This window comes from Taudactylus pleione, unplaced genomic scaffold (genome assembly GCF_031769625.1).
Source record: "Taudactylus pleione unplaced genomic scaffold, aTauple2 ptg000179l, whole genome shotgun sequence".
Classification (NCBI taxonomy): Eukaryota; Metazoa; Chordata; class Amphibia; order Anura; family Myobatrachidae; genus Taudactylus; species Taudactylus pleione.
The window spans coordinates 36,536,568-36,560,403 of record NW_028284581.1 but is presented as its reverse complement, the minus strand read 5'-3'; the positions used below and the strand labels follow the sequence as shown (position 1 = coordinate 36,560,403).

The 23,836-nt window shown below is 47.8% G+C and overlaps 1 protein-coding gene across 1 annotated transcript in view; it reads left to right on the top strand.

The window, feature by feature from the left end:
- Positions 1-23,836, top strand: part of RNMT (RNA guanine-7 methyltransferase) — a 116,803-nt gene that overhangs the window by 69,616 nt on the left and 23,351 nt on the right. The window contains exons 8-10 of the mRNA XM_088475929.1: positions 7,706-7,818; positions 9,404-9,585; positions 11,933-12,097. Of these exons, the coding sequence (XP_088332055.1) occupies positions 7,706-7,818; positions 9,404-9,585; positions 11,933-12,097 (460 nt within the window). The remainder of the gene's footprint in view (positions 1-7,705; positions 7,819-9,403; positions 9,586-11,932; positions 12,098-23,836) is intronic.

The following is a 23,836-nucleotide window of genomic DNA, read 5'->3' as shown; positions in this document are numbered from 1 at the left end:
TAGAGATCACTAATCCCTGTACGCTGAGCTTCTTCTGTGTCTGATCTCTATCTGGAGAAATCTGCTCACCTGAATAAGCACTTTGATCTTTGCTGCTAACCACCAGTTACTGATGGGAAAGCAGTGTTCTCCCCAGGTTCAATTTCACAGGTTGCTCCATCCGTGTCTTTTAACATGTCACCCAGCACTGACAGCACCAATCATATAGCTCCTCAGATACAGAGCTCTGCCAATAGTACCCCATTTCTACTTCAGGGTCCATAGGGGGTCCACAGGGTTGACCTTGGGGTATAGCTGGATCTGGATCCATGGGCACCACGCAGTTAAAGCTTTGCTGCTCCCAGGATGCACTTGGGTCCGTCCTCCTCTATACCCCGCCCCGGCCACAGGCACCTCAGTTTTAGTTGGTGCCCGGCCGGAGTCGGGTCACCCTGCGCAGTGGGGCTGCACAAGCAGCCCCTAAGCTTTATTCTTTATTTAAAAAAAAAAAAAAAAGAAGATTTTATTATTTTATTTTTACTGTCTTCAGAGCGGCAGCATCAGACTGTCCATCTGGACGTCTATGCTGCCGCTCCAACAGCCCCGCTGGCGCTGCGACGCCGGTACTGATCCGGGGATCGCAGCGGGACCCCGGAGTCAGTGCTACCGTGGCTCCGGGACCACCCAAGTACTGCTGCCGGACTGAAGGGGCCAGGTAAGCCGCGTGCAGCGCTGTCAGCGCTGCATGCGGGGAAAGTGCAGTCTTCATGCCGCCGGTCTCTGGGGACAGACCGGCGGCGGGCTCCCCCTCTTCAGGCATACCCCGCGTGTCCGCTGGCCCCCGGGGTGTAAGTACCGGCGGGGAACCGGCTTCCCCGTGGGTTTAGTACTAGCAGGGGAGGCAGCCTTCCCTGCTTCAGCGCTCCTCCCCTCAGCCCAGCGCGCCTTCTCTCATGTGTGCTGGCGTTGCTGGGCTGTTCTCACTCGGCCACTCCTCCTCAGAGCTCTCCGGCGGCCATCTTCCTCAGGCAGCATCGCAGAGCTCCCAGGCAGGCATCCAGTGGACCAGTCCCCCTGCGTACCTCTCCCCCCTGCAAAAGACAGTGTTCGCAGCGCTATAGCCCTCCCAGACACTGAATCTGGGAGGTTGATTGTAGCGGAAGGTGCAGTGAGTATAACTTCTCTGCATGGTATGTGACTTTTGCTAGTGCTGCTGTCTGTGCTTATTTTCTACTTACTGTCAGCTTTTTACCTATCCCTTTCCTTCTCCTACGGCCCGCAGGTGCGTGGGGGAGGGGTGTTCTTTCTGTGTACCTCACTTATATAAATCTACGTATTTGTGAGGTCCGTCACATACTGCGGTGTGCTCCTCAGTACCATATTGTGGGCTGTTTGGGTTGCATACTTGGGAGTGCGTGGGTGTTATACGCCTTACCTCGTTTCGGTGAGACACTTTTTTTGCAAAAAAGTTTGTGTCATGTCTGATGAGGGGAATGAGCGCTCCGAGGCTCCTGTGTTGTTTTCCTGCCGACGCTGTTCGGCAGGGGTTGACGGGGCAGAATTGTCTCAGGACGGTCTGTGCGGGCGGTGCCAGTTGGTACCTGGACTCTCTAAACCCCCGGTGGCGCAGGATCCTCCGTGGGCAATGTTTACGCAAGTGCTGGCGTCAATCGCGGACCGACTTGCGGTCCCGACTGCGGCCCCTTCTAGGGCGTTGCCCCAGCCTACCATGCCCCGTTCCCCGGGTGTGACTCGTCTGGTGCAGTCTCCTCCCGGGTCTCAGACTGTGGGTCCTTATGCGGGTTTGCCGGTATACGTGCAATCCCCCACGGTGCCGCAGCAGTCGATGGTACCTTTTCAGGGGTATCCTCAGGCAGTGCCCCCGCCTTGGGTGGACGTCCTCTCCAGCTCTGTTCAGAGTCTGGCGGCTTCGTCATCGGCTTTTCAACATATGTTGCACAGTGATTTGCCCCCACGGGCGTCCAAGCGTTCCGTTCCGGCTTCACTGGCGGCTCAGTTCACGGACACGGACGTGTCTTCGGATGACGGGGAGATCCATGAAGACTCTGACTCGGATGCCGGGGCCCAGGAGATGGAGGCTAAGTCTTCCATTAATGTGCCGGCATTGGTTAGGGCGGTGCGGGCCATCCTTCACATTGAGGAGGATGTGCCCGCCCTCAGGTCAAAATACCCAAATTTTAAAAAGGCCAAGGTAGCTTCAACGGTTTTTCCCCTGTCCGATCAATTGACGGATCATATGGCAGGGGCCTGGCAGTTGCCCAGCAAGAGGTTCCAACCGCTGAAGCGGTTGGCTTCGAACTATCCGTTTCCGGAGGCTCATTGCAGGAAGTGGGGAAACTCCTCCAGCGGTGGATTCCCACGTTACCCGCTTAATTAAAAGCGCTACGCTGCCTTTGCCGTCGATCTCCTCCCTGAAGGATCCCACGGACAGGAAGGTGGAGACTTGTTTTAAGTCTGTCTACTCTCTCTCGGGGGCGGTGGCCCGTCCGTCCATGGCCATCTCTTGGGTGGCTAAGGCCATCGAGAGCTGGGCCAATGCTTTGGAGGATACCTTTCCAGAAGATGCTCCGGAGATCCAGAGAGCGTTGATAGGTCAAATGAGGGATGCGGCTTCCTACATTGGGGAAGCATCGTTAGACGCAAGCCTGCTAACCTCTCGGGTGTCGGCTGCACCTGTGTCGGCGCGTCGGTCCTTGTGGCTGAGGTCTTGGAGAGCTGACGCTGACTCCAAAAAGGGACTGGAGGCCTTACCTTTTAATGGGGAGTTGCTTTTTGGTCCAGACTTGGACAAAATTGTGGACACTCTGGCTAAGTCTAAATCAGCCTTCCTCCCTTCGGCTTCTGCTCCTACCAAGGTACGGAGCTCTGCTTTTCGGTCCTTTCGGGTTCAGGGCAAGGCAAAAGGTCAGTCCTTCCCGAGGCAGTCGACGAGCAAGGCCGCTTCTAAGCCCATGAAGCAGCCCTGGAGTGCCAGGCGCCCTTCTTCCAAGCAGGAAGATAAACCTTCTGCCTGATGGGACGGGCCTCCCTCTGGGGGACCCCAGAGTGGGAGGCCGACTTCTTCTATTTGCCCAGTGCTGGCACAATACCACCACGGATGCCTGGGTTCGAGAAGTGGTCTCCCAGGGGTACGCCCTGTCTTTTCGGCACAGGCCGCCCCACCAGTTTTTCTGCACGAGTCCTTCTCAGGATACGACCAAGTCTTTACAGATTCAGGAAGCTATAGAGTCCTTGCTGACAGCAGGGGTCATTGTTCCCGTTCCTCAATTACAACGAGGGACGGGGTTCTATTCTTCTCTGTTTCTGGTGCGGAAACCCAATGGTTCTCATCGCCCTATCCTCAACTTGAAGTCTCTGAACAAATTCCTCAGAGTTCCCAAGTTCAGGATGGAAACGTTACGTTCCATCATTCTGGCGATGGAACCGGGGGATTACATGGTGTCCCTGGATATCCAGGACGCCTACCTCCATGTTCCGATAGCACCTTCGCACCAGCGGTATCTGAGGTTCGCTATCCTTCAACACCATTACCAGTTCCGGGCGCTACCCTTTGGTCTCTCCACGGCACCGAGGGTGTTCACGAAGATTATGGCGGTCATGGCCGCACATCTTCGGAACCAGAATGTACGGCTACTACCGTATCTGGACGACCTCCTGTTGCTGGCGAGTTCCCCGGAGGTACTGCTTCATCATCTCCACTTGACGGTCGCTTGCCTGCAAGCGCACGGGTGGCTGATAAATTGGAAAAAGTCCTCCCTGATTCCATCTCAGCGGATGGTTCATTTGGGAGCCCTGCTGGATTCTCGGCAGCAAAGGATCTTCCTGACCCCGGAGAAGGTCTCCTCCCTGCAGCTGAGGATACACAGTTGCCTGAGCAGTTGCCGCCTGTCGGTCCATTCGGCTATGAGGGTTTTGGGCTCCATGGTGTCAACATTCGACTTGGTGGAATTTGCCCAGTTCCATTCCCGGCCTCTGCAGGGGCTGATTCTTTCGGAATGGAACGGGTTACCTCACCGGATCCGCTCTCAGTTGCTGGTGTTGTCCCCGGAGGTTCGGCAGTCTTTGGCTTGGTGGCTTCAGACAGCTCATCTGGTCGAGGGGCGCCCCTTTTGGATTCCGGACTGGGTCCTGCTCACGACGGATGCCAGTTTTCGGGGTTGGGGGGCAGTGACCGGCTCGTTGTCACTTCAGGGTCGTTGGTCTGCGGAAGAAGCTCTTCTTCCCATCAACATTCTGGAACTGCGGGCGGTTTATCTGGCCCTGCAGTCGTCCGGTCCCGCTCTTTACGGACGGACGGTTCAGGTGCAGTCCGACAACGCCACCACGGTGGCGTATATCAACCACCAAGGAGGAACTCGAAGTTGGGCAGCGATGTCGGAGGTGTCTCGCATCCTTGCTTGGGTGGAGTGTCACATTCCAGCGATCTCGGCAGTCTTCATTCCCGGAGTCCTCAATTGGGAGGCGGACTTCCTCAGCCGTCACGACGTGCATCCCGGGGAATGGTCGCTTCACCCAGAGGTGTTTCAGCTACTCGTGGACAGGTGGGGGCTGCCGGAGCTGGACTTGATGGCCTCCCGTCACAATCACAAGTTGCCCGTTTACGGGTCAAGGACAAGAGACGCAGGCGCCAGTCTGGTAGACGCGCTGTCGGTGAAATGGACGCTTCACCTGGCGTATCTGTTTCCTCCGATATCCTTACTTCCTCGGGTTCTGCGGAAATTCAAGCAGGACGGCGGCACGCTCGTGCTGGTTGCTGGCCCAGACGTCCTTGGTACTCCGATCTGAGGGGTGTCTCCATCGACGCTCCGTACCTTCTTCCTCAGCGTCGGGACCTGTTGTCTCAAGGGCCCTGCCTTTACCCGGATCTGGGTCGGCTGTCTTTGACGGCGTGGCTCTTGAGACAGCCGTCTTGAGGTCTAGGGGTTTCTCCAGTTCAGTCATTGGTACCATGCTTAGGGCACGCAAGCCTGCCTCCGCACGGATTTACCACAGGGTGGGGCGCACTTACGTTCAGTGGTGTGAATCCAGAAACTATGATCCTCAGGTGTTCCGGGTTTCCAGAATCTTGGAGTTCCTTCAATCAGGTTTGGACCTCGGCTTACGCCTGGCCTCTCTGAAGGTTTATGTGTCTGCATTGTCCGTGTGGTTTCAGCGTCGGATTGCTACACTACCGGATGTTCACACCTTTTTCCAGGGTGTTCTCAGGATACAGCCTCCCTTCGTGCCTCCTGTGGCTCCTTGGGACTTAGCGGTGGTGCTACGGGTCTTGCAGGGTCATCCTTTTGAGCCTCTTGAGGTGGTGGACCTCAAGTGGCTGACGTTCAAGACCGTTTTTCTCCTAGCAATTGCTTCTGCCAGGAGGGTGTCAGAGTTGGGGGCGCTTTCCTGTCGCCCTCCTTTTCTGATTTTTCATCAGGACAGAGCGGTGCTCCGCACTCGTCCTGAGTTTTTGCCCAAAGTGGTCTCGAAGTTCCACATTAATCAGGAACTTGTTGTGCCAGCTTTTCAGTTGCCTGATCTTTCAGCTGGTGAGGCTTCCTTAGATGTAGTCCGGGCACTTAGAATCTATGTGGATCGGACTGCTTCGGTTAGGAAGTCGGATTCTTTGTTTGTCCTCTTCGGTTTTCACAAGAGGGGTTGGCCTGCCAACAAGCAAACGTTAGCCCGTTTGCTTCGTTCCGTTATTTGTGAGGCTTATGCACAGGAGGGTTTACCTGTGCCAGCCTCTGTTAAGGCACATTCCACTCGTTCTGTGGGTCCCTCTTGGGCTGCTAGACGTGGCGCCTCCGCTGTTCAGCTGTGTAAGGCGGCCACTTGGTCTTCAATTTAAACGTTTTTGAGGTTCTATGCGTTTGACATCTTCGCCTCTCAGGATGCATCCTTCGGGCGCCGGGTACTCCTTTCAGCACAGGAGCGTCCCCGCCCTTAGTTGAACTGCTTTGGGACATCCCCAAGGTCAACCCTGTGGACCCCCTATGGACCCTGAAGTAGAAAACAAGAGATATGGTAAGAACTTACCTTTGTTATCTCTGTTTCTACGAAGTCCATAGGGTCCACAGGGCGTCCGCCCTGACGCACCTGGCTTCAAATGGGCTGTGTGGCTGGTCACCGGTTTTCCGTCTCCCATTTCTGTGAGTATGGTTTCTTGTGTGTTCCAGTCTTCCTTCTCTCTGTTTAGTCTCCTCCTCCGGCCTTAGCTGCTTACCAACTGAGGTGCCTGTGGCCGGGGCGGGGTATAGAGGAGGACGGACCCAAGTGCATCCTGGGAGCAGCAAAGCTTTAACTGTGTGGTGCCCATGGATCCAGATCCAGCTATACCCCAAGGTCAACCCTGTGGGCCCTATGGACTTCGTAGAAACAGAGATAACAAAGGTAAGTTCTTACCATATCTCTTGTTTTCTATCCTAGCAGTGGGATGCTATTGGCTAAGGTCTAGGTCTCACAGAACAGCAATGCTGATTATGCTCTGCAGATCGCTTGTCTTGGGTGAGCTATCTGATTGGGGTCTGTCTCTTAAAGATGGGGAAGGAATCTGATAGGAGGGAGACCTGTGACTGTGCCCCAGATCAGATTGGCTCTTTACTTACAGTACTTTGACAGGCACAGTCACAAATCTCCCTCATATCATAGATCCCCAGAGTCTCTTTTCACTGATGTTACTGTGACAGTCACAGAGATCCCGCCACTGTATTTATTAGGCAGGGCGTGATTTTGACATCAAGAACATTGCAGAGGGAGTAGACTGAGCATGCAAACGTGCACTATGTCTTAGCTTGCATTGCTGGACACCATTATCTGTGTCCAGCCAGGAAGTGGGCAACATCTACAAGAGTCTTTAACAATTATATCAACATTTTTCATTATTGTGAAATATTCCACTGCCCCCACTTGGCTACTTCTTATTGCCACCTGGCTGCAAAGTTTTTCTATGGAGGACACTGAAAAGGGGTATAATTGCATAATTGGATTTCTGGTATCATATGATGGGATGACTCCCTCATTTGCTTCATTAGGGTCAGAAGGGTGAGGATGTTCTTTACTAAAGAATAATTCTTTTAAGGAATAATTAAACCCCAAAATAGATATATTCATACCTGAAAAGTCTGAAAATTAGCTTTCATTAAATAATAGTACAGACCCCATACTGGTATAATAAAAACATCATTTATCTCACTTGATTTATTTAGTTGAGTAATACAAATACTTTAATATATTGTAAAGAGTTGGATTAAGTTGCTCTTTTAAGCTTTTATATGTACATTTGGTGACTACTGTGGCCCTACGTTGCAAGTTCACAAAGTTCTTTTGCTCCTTTAAATTGTGATTTAGTTATTGGAACGGTGAAAGCCTGTAGCACAGATTAGCCATTTTGTCACACGCTGCCCTGAACACATTGCATAAATGTAATTACTTTGGACAATTGCTTGGTACTTTCCACTGTTTTATTAGAAGGTGTAACAGGGCTCTCAAATCTTTATATAAATTATAGGGTGTGAAAAGATCTTTGTTAGCTCACAGAGAATATTAATTATGTAAAGTTTGGTTTTCAGTCACATTACTTTACAATATGCAGCAGTCACTGTTCTAAGACTTAATGCTCTTTTTCCACTAACTAGCCATTAAAAATAGGTTTGACTTCTCATTGGATGTATACAGCTGTCACCTGTGCTAAGATTCATTGTATATATTTTTTTCTTTGCCCCAGATATAGCAGAAGTCTCTGTCCAGCAGTGTGAACAGCGGTACTCTGATATGAAAGATCGAAACCGTCATGAGTATGTTTTTGATGCAGAATTTGTGACTGCTGATTCTACAAAGGTTTGTCTCTGAACTTTGTTCATTTTCAGGCTCCTTTCTCAACATGCCTGTTATTTCCCAGCTTATTGAGAACAAAACAAATTTATATTTAAAACAAATAAATGTTGTAAAATGTCCAGCAAACAGTATGGTGGTGATTGTGTGACATGGCTGAACAGTAGGTTTTCAGCGAAAATGACAGAATACAAACAGAGATTGCCGCATTCAAGAATACCTTTATTTTCTTTTTCCATTCTTGATGGTAACAGCCATAGGTACTGTACTGATAACCATCATGTGAAAGGCAAGGGAAATTGACTTCCTTTTTGTAATGTATTATGATCACACTAATCTGTGATTCTTTGCCCTGTACCAAAAGTACAGTAGTTGTGCGTGTGAGTTTCCTGCCAGGCATGTGAATATCAGTTTGTTGGCATTGCAGAATGTGTAGTGGCAGCATGGAGTGCCCACATGGAAAATGTGCTCCTAACATCTGCTGTTAGTTCACCAACTCAAGTATACTTTGTTTTATGAAGATCTGGACATTTTGGACTTGGCTAGACTTGAGAATTGCAATGTTAAGATTCATCTATGCGCTTAGCTTTGTGAAGTGTGGTGTGTGCTACGATCAGTGGTCACCGGGCAAGTATACTAGTAAATACATATTAAGCTTGTTGCCATGGAGCACTGTGGAGTAATTGGGGGGTTGTAGCATTTGCTGGATGTGCTTGGTGTGTAGGTCCTCCTGCTAACTGTTTGAACAGTTTTCCTGTGCCATTTAGTGAGGGATTCTCTCTGCATTCCAAACATAGTGTATAGATGGAGGGACAAAGACAAGTAATGAAAATTGACAAATGAAAAGTTAATGTACATGGTATAACCATCTAATGAAACTTCCACTATGTGTAAGTCATAAATGAAGTACAGATGTCATGTATGCGGTTGAATGCAAATTAAGATGGTGTGTATTGTGAGAGACAAACAAAAAGTGCATAGTGTAAGGGGCTGAATGATAGTGCTATTAAATGGTGTTTAAGAATCTGTGGAGGGTGTGCTGTTGGCAGTTGGTGGACAGGATTGTGACAGTAGGGATGTAGTCATAATGTTGACATTCTGCATGGACCGGCAGTAGAGGGTTTGGCTATGGGAGGGGAGGGTTAGGCACTATGGGGAGGGCTAAAGATACTCACCGCTGGAAACGTCTCAGGACGTTACAGAAGTCGAACACGCCAAATTCGCTGTACCAGGTAAGTCACCGCTAGACCACCAGGAACCTTTTGCCGGCATTCTAATCATGTGTACGTTTCATCAGTGTCGTCATGGCCAATGTTGACATCGTGAATGTTGACAAAATATTTCAGTGGTTGCTGTAACACATAAGAATAAGAATATAAGGAAATTATAAGAAATGAATGTGAGACAGGTAGCTTGAACGGTCTCAAATACTCAGTGGTTATTGCTCTTATGCCTTTCTGATCACACACAGATTAAGGTTGTATATGTCTTTCCTCTATAAAGCATTGTGATCTGAATTAGTTTTAAAGAAAAGCATTTCAGCAATATGATAACTAAATACCTCACTACTAAATATTGTTTTTCTCTTTAGGAACTTTTGTCTGATAAGTTGAGAAATCCTGAGACGACCTTTGACATCTGCAGCTGTCAGTTTGTGTACCATTACTCATTTGAGACCTATGAGCAGGCTGACATGATGCTGAAAAATGCTTGCCAACTACTGTGCCCTGGAGGCTACTTCATTGGCACAACTCCAGATGGCTTCGAGCTTGTGTAAATGTTTTTGATCCTTCTTGTTGTTCTGTAAACTGCTCAGAAAAATGTATGCCCTGTATGGTTATGCTGCCAAGCACTGGTAAACAGACGTCCTCTTGTGACAGGTTTGGCAGAAATATCTATAGGAACTTTTAAGTTTCTATATCAACACTTGGCGACCACAAAACAGATGAGTCAGATTTTATAGATTTTGGAACATCTGATATCATTGTAAATTAGAATTTATATTGGTTACTTCCAGTTGCAGAAATGTTACATTCCTGTTTTTTGGGCATTTTGAATTGAATTCATAACAATCTGCTTTCTGCACTGGTATCAGTCTCTCTAGGCTACGTGCCATTCACAGCTCTCAGCTGCCCTGTCCTAAAGAAACACATGGTAGAATGACTGTGTAGTCACCTCTGTGCCATTACCACTGTACATCTGTGTAGAACTGTGTTGCATGGAGCTTTATAGTTATCACCGGGCTGCGCAATTGGGATGAAGCATTCTGTCAGATCGGGCTTAATGAGCTGCAGCTGGGAGCTGTAGGTTTTGCAGAACCTGGAATGACTGTCGCCAGAGATGACAACTAGGAACTGTGGGAATTCTGGAAGCTTGTTATAGGGTAGCATTTACTGATAAATGTTACTTACAATTGGCTATTAAGTTGGGGAGTGAGCCTTTTAACTTCTAGTTTCCTCCTTGTTGATATTAGCAGATACAGTGGTGCTTGAAAGTTTGAACCCTTCAGCATTTTCTATATTTCTGCTGAAATTTGGCCTAAAACTACCTCTGGTTTTCACACAAGTCCTAAAATGATCCAAAATCACGTATCTGTGATTGTCAAAAGTATGTGAACTTTAGCCCTAGCAAATATTTTGAAGATGAAATTAGAGTCCGGTATTTTCAGTCTATGGGATGACAATGAGGTATGAGTGGACAACCTATCTATCAAAGTCTGATATGCACAACAAATGTTTGTGGAAGTGTATTCATGCCACGAAAAAATTAAATTTCTGAGGACCTCAGAAGAAGAGTTGTTGATGCTCATCAGGCTGGAAAAGGTTACAAAACCATCTCTAAAGAGCTTGGACTCCGCCAATCAACAGTCAGACAGATTGTTTACAAATGGAGGAAATTCCAGACCATTATTACCTTCCCCAGGAGTGGTCCACCAACAAAGATCACGCCAAGAGCAAGGCATCTAATAGTTCACCAGCTCACAAAGGAACCAAAGGTAACCTCTATGCAACTGAAGGCCTGTCTCACATTAGCTAATGTTCACGAGCCCACCATCAGGAGGACACTGAACAACAATGGTGTGCATGGCAGGATTGCAAGGAAAAAGCCACTGCTCTCCAAAAAGAACATTGCTGCCCATCTGCAGTTTGCTAAAGATCACCTCGACAAGCCAGAAGATAGTTGGACCAATGTTTTGTGGACAGAAGAGCCCAAAATAGAGCTTTTTGGTTTAAATGAGAAACGTTCTTTTTGGAGAAAGGAGAACACTGCATTCCAGCATAAAACCTCATACCATCTGTGAAACACGGTGGTGGTGGTATCATGGTTTGGGCCTGTTTTACTGCATCTGGCCCAGGATGACTTTCCATCATTGATGGGACGATGAATTCTGAATTATACCAGAATATTCTAAAGGAAAATGTCAAGACATCTGTCCATGAGCTGCATCTCAAGAGAACGTGGGTCATGCAGCAAGACAACGACCCAAAGCACACAAGTCATTTGACCAAAGAATGGTTAGAGAAGAATAAATTAAAATGTTTGCAATGGCCAAGTCAAAATCCTGAGCTTTAGCCAATCGAAATGTTGTGGAAGGACCTGAAGCGAGCAGTTCTTGGAAGGAAATCCACAAACATAACAGAACTGAAGCTGTTTCTTATGGAGGAATGGGGTAAAATTCCGTCAAATCGACTAATCAACAATTACAGGAAACGTTTATGAACAGTTATTGCTGCACATGGCGGTCATACCAGATACTGAAAGTAAAGGTTCACATACGTTTGCCACTCACAGATATGTGATATTGGATAATTTTCCTCAATAAAGAAATGAGCAAATTTATTTTCTTTGTCTCATTTGTTTGATTTGGTTCCCTTATATCTACTTTTAGCACTTGTGTGAAAATCTGAGGTAGTTTTAGGCCAAATTTTTTAAAAAAGGTTCTCAAACTTGCAAGCACCACTATAAGGTGTTAAGGCATGTTTATAAAAACTAGTGTAAAAATAGATTTTATTACATTTGAATGTATCAAATTCCTGTTTAGTCCTTTACAATCATATGCCAAGTGCCGTCTGAGCTGCTGTAATGGTTTAGCTAATTTATTTATTTATTTTTATTTCAGGAAGCGCCTTGAGGCCTCTGATACAAATTCTTTTGGGAATTCTGTATACGGTGTCACATTTCAGGAAAAAGGAAATTATCCACTGTTTGGATGCAAATATGAATTTAACCTGGAAGGTGTCGTTAATGTCCCTGAATTTTTGGTGTACTTTCCAGTGCTCATCGAGTAAGTGTCCCGGTTGGTTCCTTAGAGGAAATGTGAAGCTTTCCGGGTAGTTTACACGATCTTCTAATGGTGTAAACAGCTTTAAGCCTATGGAGGCTGCAGGGGCAGTAGAAATATATTCTGATCTATATCCTGCAGCCTCCGGCCAGCTCCAGAAGCTGTCACTGTGTGCATGCACAGTGTTAGTGTCCACAGGAGAAGTCTTTCACAAATGCGAAAGATTCTACTAAATGCCAGGGATATGACTCGCAGGGACAGTGGTTACTGCAACCGCTGCGAGTTCCCTTTGTACATGGTAGGGATATTTTCAGTAAAATATGAAAATATTCCCTGCGATATGGATACACAATAAATCACAGCAGTCCTGCGATTTTTAATTTATAGGCCCCCTGGTCCCTCCAGTGAAATCAGCATCAGATTATTTAGTGTGTTCTGCTTCATGCTATCCCTTTTAAACAGGCTTTAATTCATTTTAGAGTAGAAAATCCTCTTACATCAGCTGTGCTTACAGGTATAGTCAGCCCAATAGCTAGTTTTACTAAATTTGGAAAAAATTCTTGAAGCTCAGACAGTTTCTGCATTATTTGTTGTGCATCTAGATTTTTGTAGGACTCTAGTTCAAACAGTTTTGTTGTAACTGTCCATTCTAGTTTTACTATTTTCATAGTTTTAGATTGAAGGACTTCCAATTTTCTATCATGGCTCTCTATTGAAAACTCTTTAAAAACAGGCTATGATTGGCATATCTGGAAATCTTGCTTCTAGGTGGTTAATAACTGTCTATGTAGTTACCGTAATATGAATATGTCTTAAAAACAGTAGCGATAGCATCAGGACAATTTATTCAAAACTGACCATTCACCAGCAAGATGTAGATGGCGTTTTTTTAAATGATTAGCAGTCGTGATTTTCATTTCCCTAATGCATAGTTCTGTAGCTTCTAAAATGTGGGGCCAAATGTAATAGGGTGGGAGTTTAGAAAATGTGAGAGTTTAGCAGTAACTCTCACATTGGTCGAGTTTTATCTTCAAAATGGGAAAATATCTAGTAGAGAGTTTAAATCTGGAGTTATGTTTTTAGACTAAAAAAAAAAATAAAAATATAAGTTTGCATGTTTTCGGACTATTACTTTGGCCGAGTTTAAAAAGTGTGAGTTTACTGCTAAACTCCCACTTTTTCTAATCTCTCACCCTATTACATTTGTCTATTTCTGTTAAATTAAAAACTTGCCTTTACCAACCTCTAGACAACTTAGACAAATGAGGCAGCACATCCGAAGCATCGTAAGTACAGCCACAAAATGTTCTCATATATTGCTTAAACCTTCAGCTGTGATGTCCTCTCTCTGTGTCCTCTTTCCAGTGCAGCAATGACACTCACCAAGGATTCTCTTAAAGACTGTACAGAAAAGTTAACAGACAGCCACCTAGTGTCACTTGCCATTTTAAGTTTAATCTGAGGACTGTTCAGTATATTTTGGATGTCAGTAAAACCAGCTATTCTAAATGGGGAATTTTGAAAAACAGTTGTAACATACGTGGTCATGCTGAACGAAAAAATTTATCTGAATTAAGATTTTCTGTGATAATCTAACATAGAGAAATAATGAAAGATATAAACCGTTTTATAAATCTTATAAGTGCACTGCGCATGTGTTACAGCAGTTACCGGACAGAGATGCAGATCCATGCAATATCAATTTGGCGTTTCTGGGTAGTGAAGGGGGGTGGCTACCAGATGCATGTCCGTGTCAGCATTGATAGAAGTCTCTTTTACCCCACCTGATGGCTATTTAATAATGCTTGCTAAATATGGGCCTGACACTGAATCGCACGCAAGTCAAATAATGAAAGCATCATGTGATTTGTTAGCAAACTGCATATGCAACTTGACGGAGGCTACCAGCGATTCTTAGCTGGACATTGTGTTGCTTGGCCATGAAATGGCCATTTCTGGGTGTCAACTGGGCGTTTACTTTGTGGTCACACACATAGGAGAACCATTTTGTTGGAGTACCAGAGGAGTTTTGTGGGCGTGTAGCCAGAGTTCCGTGCAATTCTGAGATGTGTGGATGGTGAAGAGTGCATATTTCAGGTGGATTTCTTGCACCCAGCATGTGGTGGGTGTGAGCACCGATACTAATGACTGTTTTGGCTGCATACTGAGGAGAAACAGTAGGCTGTGTGACTTTAAGAAGCCTGACCGGATGGTTCATGATCTGGCTGCCGCAGCAGTCCAGGCTCGTGTCCGCGTTATGTGCAACCTGGTATCAGTCCCAATATCTGTACAATATACTGTGGATGATTTGTGTCAAATAATATACTGTACTAATGCCCATAGGCCAATTAATGACTTCGCTATGCTTCTGATCAATATAATGGCAAATATTTTCAAATGTCTAACATGTATAGCAGAGCCAATAGGTAGTCATAAAACCTGCACACACTTGTTATGTTAGAAGCTGCTGGTATAAAGGGGTCTATACTAATTCCCCTAATAAATAGAGTACAATAATGGACAATACCTGCACTTGATGGTTTGAATGGTAGGCAATGCCTCAAGTAATAGGAACAATGTAAAACCCAAATGTTGAAAAAGGTATTATTAAATAGGGATGGGTGTAAATAGCAGATAGAAATGGGATCTATAGGTAGTCACAGTGCTACCGTGCTCCCACTATATCTACATAAGGATATAAGGATGTGAATGGGAGGAAGGGGGTGAGTGGAAAAAAAGGAGGAAATCTGCTTAGAAATGTCACAAGTTCACCTTCCTGACCGGAAGGTTGTAAATAGTCCAGGGGTTAAGAAATGAAACAATCAAAAAATATTAATAAAAACTGTGCAGGGATGCTACATACAGAACTGTATGTAGCTTCCCTGCAGACATTTTATTAATATTTTTTGATTGTTTCATTTCTTAACCCCTGGACTATTTACAACCTTTTGGTCAGGATGCTGCTGCTCCTCAGTGTAGCTACAATACAAATCCCCCGTCCATGTTACTCCTTCCCAGCACATACCAGTGCCCCCAGCCAGCTGCAGGAGAAATTGGGAACCGCAGTACTCCGATGCAGAGGCCTCCAGGGGGGGCTGGGTAATGGTCAGATGCCCAGCCATTTGCTCTGTCCATCTCACTGTGTCTGGTAGCTCCCTGATTGTTACTGGTGTCTGCGAGGCTGTGGCGGCGTGTTCGGAAGTGGTGCAGGGCGCATTTCAGCTGTCAAAAATGGCCAAAGCAGCCTATTGGGAACACTACATTAGCGTGTCCTCAGAGACCCACTCATTTTCTATAAAGCCATCTTAGGGTAATAGACATGCTATAGTGTGCAAGTGCGATCATTATTAAGATACTGTAATGTTTACTAAATAAGGGCACCCCAGTAGCTGCTTGGGCACTAGCAAGAGACATTTGGTGATTTATACAATGACCATGACCAAATATCCACCTGTTTCATCTTTTAATACTTTTGCTACCCCTTTGTGTTTCCCAATCATGACAGCTGCTCCATCTGAGCCAAGGCCTGCCAAGTTAGATTTTTTGCAACTCTATATTGGCAATTTTTTAATTATTTTGTTAGCTATAGTTTCAGCTTTGCCATCTGTTACTACATGTTCATATAACAGTATTCTATTTTTAATGTTGGCAAACATTTTTAATGTATATAATAAGCTGCTTCAAAATTGATATGTCCGTTTCATCACAGAGAACACTGAAATCTGCCAAATGCAAATGTTTAAGTATTTCAGATTTTAGTTGGGAAGCTAAGATGTCAGCCAGTTCTTGCATTATTCGTTTTGAAGTGTAAGCAAAAAATATGGTAGTTGCTCAATCAGCTTAATATACTACAGGTGCTTGTAAAGGGCGGGGTTTACACTGAACACAGAAAAAAGAAAATTGCCCCCCAGCACACTGCAGATAAATCAAAAATACTTGAATCCTACATGATAATAGAAATTCAGAGGTATTGGTTTACATACATTTGCAAATATATGAATAAGCGCTGGGCCGTCATCAAGGCTCCTCTATACCAGCGTCCCTAAAATTAAGGGGTTCACGTCCGAGAAGCAAGGCACCCCAAAAAAATTCCAGCCAAGGACCATCCCCAGGGTATCGCACGAAAAGGGGAAAAAAGGTGATAGTGAAGTGTTAAAGGATAGGTGTGTAAAGATAAATCAATAAGTGTTAATGAGATGTATCTCATGGCATCACCACTTAATTCACATAGAATATTTTTTCACTTTTCCATGCGTTTGTGTATTATGTATGTCATTTTAATTCTTTTACATCTCATTAACACTTATTGATTTATCTTTACACACCTATCCTTTAACACTTCACTATCACCTTTTTTCCCCTCTTCGTGTGATGGCCTGGGGGGATGGTCCTTGGCTGGAATTTTTTTGGGGTGCCTTGCTTCTCGGACGTGAACCCCTTAATTTTAGGGACGCTGGTATAGAGGAGCCTTGACGACGGCCCAGCGCTTATTCATATATTTGCAAATGTATGTAAACCAATACCTCTGAATTTCTATCATCATGTAGGATTCAAGTATTTTTGATTTATCTGCAGTGTGCTGGGGGGCAATTTTCTTTTTTCTGGTTTCATTTTGAAGTGTAATTTGTATTCTTTCCAATGTCAATATGATTTAAATATGTACAACCCATAGCCTTGCAGAGCTCAAGAAAATTTCCATTCAGTGTAGTAGTTTTCAAGTAAATTTGAACACAAACAAGTAGGGTCAATGAAACTGTCTGTCTTCTTCCGATTTCATGGGGTCCACAGGGATACCATGGGGGTATGTAGTATGAGTAATCCCATTGCACCAAACAGCTACAGCTTTCAAGCTCCCAGCATGCACTGGGGTCAGGGGTTATAATCTCCGTTCCTGTGACGCAACAAGGAAGGGGTTATTATTCAAATTTGTTTTTGATTCTGAAACCAAATCGGTTGTATCGTCCTGTTCTGAATCTGAAGTTTCTCAACAAATTCATCCATGTATTCAAGTTCCGTATGGAAACCCTGCGGTCAATTATGCTGGCAATGGAGCCTGGAGATTTCTTGGATTCCCTGGACATACAGGATGCACATCTGCATGTACCTACTGCACGATCCTACCAAAGGTTTCTGAGGTTTGCTGTGGGTCAGCAACATTACCAATTTTAGGCTCTGACCTTCGGTCTGTCAACAGTCCCTCGGGTGTTCACCAAGATAATGGCGGCTCATCTCCGACAAGCAGTTGGGATACTACCATACTTCGATCTCCTGATATTGGCGCAATCTCTGGAGGTTTTACAACATCATCTCCAAATGACCATTACCTGTCTACAAGAGCACAGCTGGATAATCAATTGGAAAAAGTGTTCTCTCTCCAACTCAGCAGATGGTACATTTGGAGGCACTGCTGGATTCCCTGGGGCAAAGGATTCTTCTACCAGTGGACAAAATTGCTGCCCTACAACTACAGGTGCGCAAACCTCTCCGCAATCAGTGTGTGTCAGTACAGTTAGCAATGTAGGTATTGGGGTCCATGGTATCCACCTTCGACATGGTGGCTTATGCCCAGTTCCATTCCAGGTCTCTGCAACAATGGATTCTGTCTCATTGGGATGGTCCGTATCATCTGATAAACTCTTAAACCATCCGCATCTCGCCAGAGGTTCGGCTCTCCCTTGCATGGTGGCTGCAGACGACTCGTTTAAACAAGGGTCGCCCTTTATGGATCCCAGATTGGGTACTCCTCACCACGGATACAAGTCTGCAAGGATGGGGCGCGGTGACAAGTCATCACACCTTTCAAGGAAGATGGACAGCTCAGGAAAGTCACCTGCCCATAAATATTTTGGAGCTTCGTGCAGTGCACAGGGCGCTCATTCTGGCGCAGGACCTCCTTCACGGCAGGCCTGTCCAGATTCAGTCCGACAATGCAATCAATGGCCTAGATCAACCATCAGGGAGCCACACTGGGAAGCGGACACACGTCAGAGAATGGGCTCTTCATCCGGATATCTGTCAGCTCCTAGTGGACAAGTGGGGACTACCAGATGTAGACCTCATGGCATCACGTCACAACCACAAGGTCCCCAGATACGGGTCCAGAACAAGGGACCCCTCAGCCGCCTTCGTGGACGCTCTGGCAGTGAGGTGGAACTTCAGGTCGCCATACCAGTTTCCTCCAATCTCCCTTGTTCCAAGGGTCATCAGAAAATTCAAGCAAGAAAGGCAGGATGATACTAATAGTTCTGGCCTGGGCCAGGAGACATTGATTCACCGATCTGACATGTCTATCTATAGACAGTCCACTTCCTCTACTGCTGGATTTGCTAGTGCAGGGTCCCTGCCTATATCCGGATCTACCTCGGCTGGCTTTGACGACATGGCTATGGAGTCTTCAGTCTTAAAGGCAAAAGGTTTTTCTACTTCTGTGAAGCAGACGATGCTTAGGGCAAGGAAGCCTGCTTCGGCCTGCATCTATCACAGGATTTGGCATTCATTTTTTCGTTGGTGTGCCCACAGAATATATGACCCTAACTTTTTCAGGGTCTCCCCGAGATCTTTCTTTTCTGCAGGCTGGACTAGACCTCTGTCTTTGCCTGGCTACTAATTGTCAGTTTGGGTCCAGCACAGACTCACTCTCCTGCCGGATGTTAAAGTTTTTTTGCAGGGTGTTCTCCACCTTCAGCCACCTTCTGTACCTTCGGTGGCACCGTGGGATTTATCTTTGTCCTCAGGGCGCTGCAGGCTCCCCCCTTTGAACCCTTGGATACAGTGGACCTCAAATGGTTGACAGCGAAGACTTTTTCTACTCGCTATCTCCTCAGATCGTAGAGTTTCTGATTTGGCAGCACTTTCATGTCGCTTTCCATTTTTGATTTTTCACCAAAATAGAGCTGTCCTACGTACAAGGGCGGGTTATCTTCCGAAAGTAGTATCCCGTTTTCATATGAATGAAGAGATTGTTGTCCCAGCCTTTAAGTCTTCTGGCCTTTCGTTAGGTGAAGCTTCACTGGATGTGGTTCGAGCTCTTTGTATCTACATGGATCGTACCAACTCCATTAGGAAATCAGATGCGCTTTTTGTATTACATGGTTTCCACAAGCGAGGCTGTCCAGCTAACAAGCAGGCGCTGGCTGCGTTTTGACTATTTCTCATGTGTATACTCGGGCTGATCTCTCTGTTCCGAACACTGACACAGCACATTCTACTCGGTCTATGGGGTCCATCTTGGACGTTTAGACATGGCGCCTCTGCAGAACAGTTGTGCATGGCAGCGACATGGTCTTCGGTCCACACTTTTCATCAAATTCTATGCATTTGATACACTTGCCTCCCATGATGCTTCCTTTGGGCGGTGGATTCTACTCTCTGCTTAGGAGCGTCCCCACCCTTAAGGGAACTGCTTTAGGACATCCCCATGGTATCCCTGCGGACCCTATGAAACCCGAAGAAGAAAATAAGAGCTATGGTAGACTTACCTTTTGTTATCTCTTTTTCTTCAGGGTTCATAGGGACCACAGGGCACCCACCTTGACCCGCCTGGCCTCAGTTGGGATCTCTTCCTTTCTTTTTTTTTTTTTTTGTCACGAATTCCCTCCTTTTGTTTGAGTGTTTCTTGTGTACATTGTACTTCCTTCTCCACTTTCCATCTCTTGCCATTAGGCTTGTTTACAAACTGAATGCCTGTGGCTAGGGGGCGGGGTATATAGGGAGGAGGTCCTTTGCATGCTGGGAGCTTGAAAGCTGTAGTTGTTTTGGTGCAATGAATTACTCCAACTACATATAGTATCCCTGTGGACCCTATGAACCTCGAAGAAGAGTTAACAAAGGTAAGTCTACCATAACTCTTATTTTTAAAAATCTTTTGCATGGAGTAGTCAACCAAGCCCCTTCTTTGTTTGTGGCCAACCTCTCTCCATATTTCTACTTCAGGGTCCATAGGGTATCCACAGGATACCTTGGGGTATAGGTGTGACGTCAGTCGCAGGGCACCAAAGAGTTAAGCTTTCAGCCTCCCAGGATGCACTAGGTCCCCCTCCTATACCCCGCCCCCGAGCCAAGGCACCTCAGTTTAGTTTGGTGCCCGGCCGGAGTCGGGTGCACCTGTTGGAGTGGGGGCTAGAAGAGCCCCTGAAGCTTATTCTTCATGCAGCTGTGGCTGCACAACTGGATGAACAGCATGGACAGTCAGTCCTGACGTCCATGCTGTCTTCCCTACACCCCGCCGGTACCAGAACGCCGGTACTGATCCGGGGATGCTGGTGGGCGTCTGGGGTCACAGCTAGCGGTGACCCCAGATGCTCCGGACCATGGCCGGATTCAAGGGGGACAGAGGTAAGCAGCGGGGTCCCGCGGTGGGTCCCCGCTGATCACATGGTCCTAAGTCCCCAGGCAGGGGGCTCCCTGGGGACTGGCTGCAGCGTGGAGCCAGGCGACCAACCTGCGCTTCCACTACCCCCTGGGACAGCGGACCGCAGCAGAGCGGTAGCGCTGCGGCGTCCCAGGGGTTAAATGCATGCCAGGGGAGCGCGCCTTCCCTGTCTCACAGCCGGCGCCTCCCCCGCTGCACACAGCCCTCTCTGCATGCTGCCGACTGGTCCTGTGGCAGCGCTCCTCCCCCAGGCCAGCCTCCTCTCTGCTCCTCGGCGGCCATCTTCTCCAGAACGCATGGTGAACGCTGCTGGAAGCGCTGGAAGGAAGCATCGTGGTCTGGGTCCCCCCGCATACCTCTCCTCCGCTGTGGTCAGGTCTGTGTATGCAGCGCTGTGTCCTACCAGGCCCTGTGTCTGTGTAGTTGAGTGATCAGCGCTGTTAGTGCAGGAATTGTTATTTTTCTGCATTGTATGTGACTGTGCTAGCGCTGCTGCCTGTAATCTTTTCTCTCTAAACTGAAAGCTTTATTACTGTCCCTGTTCTTTCTGCTAAAGCCCTTGCGGTGCGGTGCTGCAGGGTGGTCTCTCGCCTATTTAATACTTAATTGGTGAGAGAGGTCACATACGTGGTGCCATCATGTCTGAAAGTGATTTTCCCCTCCGGCTACAGTGTACCACGTGCAAAGTACCGTTAGCGGAGGGGGAGGGTAGCGCGGAGGGCCTTTGCCGGCAGTGTTTGTCCATGGCGCGGCCTATTACGGTTACAGCACCGGTACAGGAGCCGCCCTGGGCTTGTTTCGCTCAGGCGTTAACAGCTTTAGTGGGCCAGTTAGCTCCGCAGCCCGCCTTTACTCCGATGGGTTTGTCCCAGCAGTCTGTGGTGTCGTCACCCATGCAGGGGTTCCCACGACAATTGGTGGTACCCCACAGTCTCCCTATTTCCCCGCTCCCGGGTTCTCAGGAGCCAGCGTGGGTTAACTCCCTGACGAGTTCTGTACAGCACTTGTCGGATGTGTTGCAAGGGGAGTCTGTGATGCGGTCTCATAAAAGGCCGGTGGCGTCTCTGTCCGCTCCTTATGAGGATGACGAAGGGACGTCTGATGATGGGGAGATTCTAGATCCTTACGATCAGGAACCTCTCCATACTAAGGACGCTGATGCTAAGTCCAAAGTATATATTCCTGGACTTATTCGGGCGGTCCGCACAGCCTTGGTGATTGAGGACGAAGTTCCCCCAGCGGCTAAATCTAAGTATGCCTTTTTCAAAGATGTGAAGGGCGATGCCACAGTCTTTCCTCTTTCGGGTCAGTTGGTGGACCATTTAGAGGAGGCGTGGAAACAACCTGGCAAAAGATACCAGCCGCAGAGACGCCTGGCGGTGGCTTATCCGTTTGCGGATAATTATTTTGCGAAGTGGGAATCCCCTCCACAGGTGGATTCTCACGTGACCCGTCTTGTCCGTAGTGCCACATTGCCGATGCCATCCATGTCCTCCCTTAAGGATGCTACGGACCGCAAGGTAGAAATCTGCCTGAAGTCCGCTTATTCCCTTGCAGGGGGGGCAGCACGGCCGGCTATGGCCATTTGCTGGGTTGCCAGAGCGATGGAGCGCTGGGCGGATTCATTAGAGGCTTCTTTTGAATCCGACTGTCCGGCCGATCAGGCGGAGTTGATTGGCAATCTCCGTGATTCGGCCACCTACATCAACGAGGCGGCTCTAGACATTAGTACTCTGGTGTCTAGAATTTCTTCAGCAGCGGTAGCTGCTCGTCGCACCTTGTGGCTGCGATCCTGGAAGGCGGACGCAGATTCCAAGAAAGGTCTGGAAGCGTTGCCGTTTACCGGAGAAGTTCTCTTCGGTCCGGATCTGGATAAGATTGTGGCCACGCTGGCGGCAGCCAAATCTGCCTGTCTCCCGTCGGCCGCTGCTCCTTCTGGTTCGGGACCATCGTCCTTTCGGTCATCTAGGGCCCAGGGCAGGCCCAAACCACAGTCGTTTCCTCGACAGGCTGGCCCTAAGAAATCGGTCAAGCCCCGGAAGCAGGCATGGAGTACCAGACGTCCGGCCCCCAAGCCAGATGGCAAGCCTGCGGCCTGACGGTCCGGGCCTCCCTTTGGGGGATCCCAGGGTGGGAGGCCGCCTGCTACAGTTCGCCCAGTGTTGGTCGACTACTACGACAGACACTTGGGTTCTGGAGGTGGTTTCCCACGGATACGCCCTCTCCTTCCGGCACAGACCCCCGGCTCGCTTCTTCACCACGGGTCTCCCATCAGACCGGAACAAGGCTACGGAGCTGCGGAAGGTATTGCACACTATGCTCCAGGCTGGAGTTATAGTGGCGGTTCCATTCTCCCAGAGGGGCCAGGGTTTCTATTCAAATCTATTTTTGGTACAGAAACCCAATGGGTCATATCGTCCGATTCTCAACCTCAAAGCACTCAACAAGTCTTTGCGGGTCCCGAAGTTTCGGATGGAGACCCTACGGTCCATCATTCTGGCGCTGGAACCTGGGGACTACTTGGTGTCATTGGACATACAGGACGCTTACCTGCATGTCCCTATTCTTTGGCGCCATCAACAGTTCCTCAGGTTTGCAATCAGCAGCGACCACTTCCAGTTTCGGGCGTTACCTTTTGGCCTGGCAACAGCACCACGTGTTTTCACCAAGGTGATGGCGGTCATGGCGGCTTCTCTGCGGCTGCAGGGAGTCCGCATGTTGCCGTATTTGGACGACCTGTTATTGGTGGCAGGATCTCCAGAGCTCCTGTTACGCCACTTGGACCTGACCATTGCACTGCTGCAACGGCACGGCTGGCTAATCAACTGGCAGAAGTCCACTCTAATCCCGTCTCGGAGGATTCTGCATCTTGGAGCCTTATTGGACTCGGGACAGCAAAGGATCTTCGTGACGGAGGACAAGATCTCTGCTTTACAGTCAAGGGTGCGCAGTTGTCTGCACAGCCGCCGGGTGTCCTTACACTCGGCGATGAGGTTACTGGGCTCCATGGTGTCGGTGTTCGACATGGTGGAATACGCCCAGTTTCACTCCAGACCTCTGCAGCACCTGATCCTGTCCAAGTGGAACGGGCTGACTCAGTCTCTGAAGTCCCAGACGATTGTGCTCACCCAGGAGGTTCGCCTGTCCCTTACGTGGTGGTTACAGACGACCCACCTCAACAAGGGACGTCCGTTCTGGGTTCCAAATTGGGTCCTGTTGACAACGGACGCCAGTCTTCGGGGCTGGGGAGCAGTTTCGGGTCCACACTTGTTCCAGGGCAGGTGGACGCCGACAGAAGCGGAGCTTCCAATAAATATCTTGGAACTCCGTGTGGTCTTCAATGCTCTCCAGCAGGCACAGCGGTTTCTCCA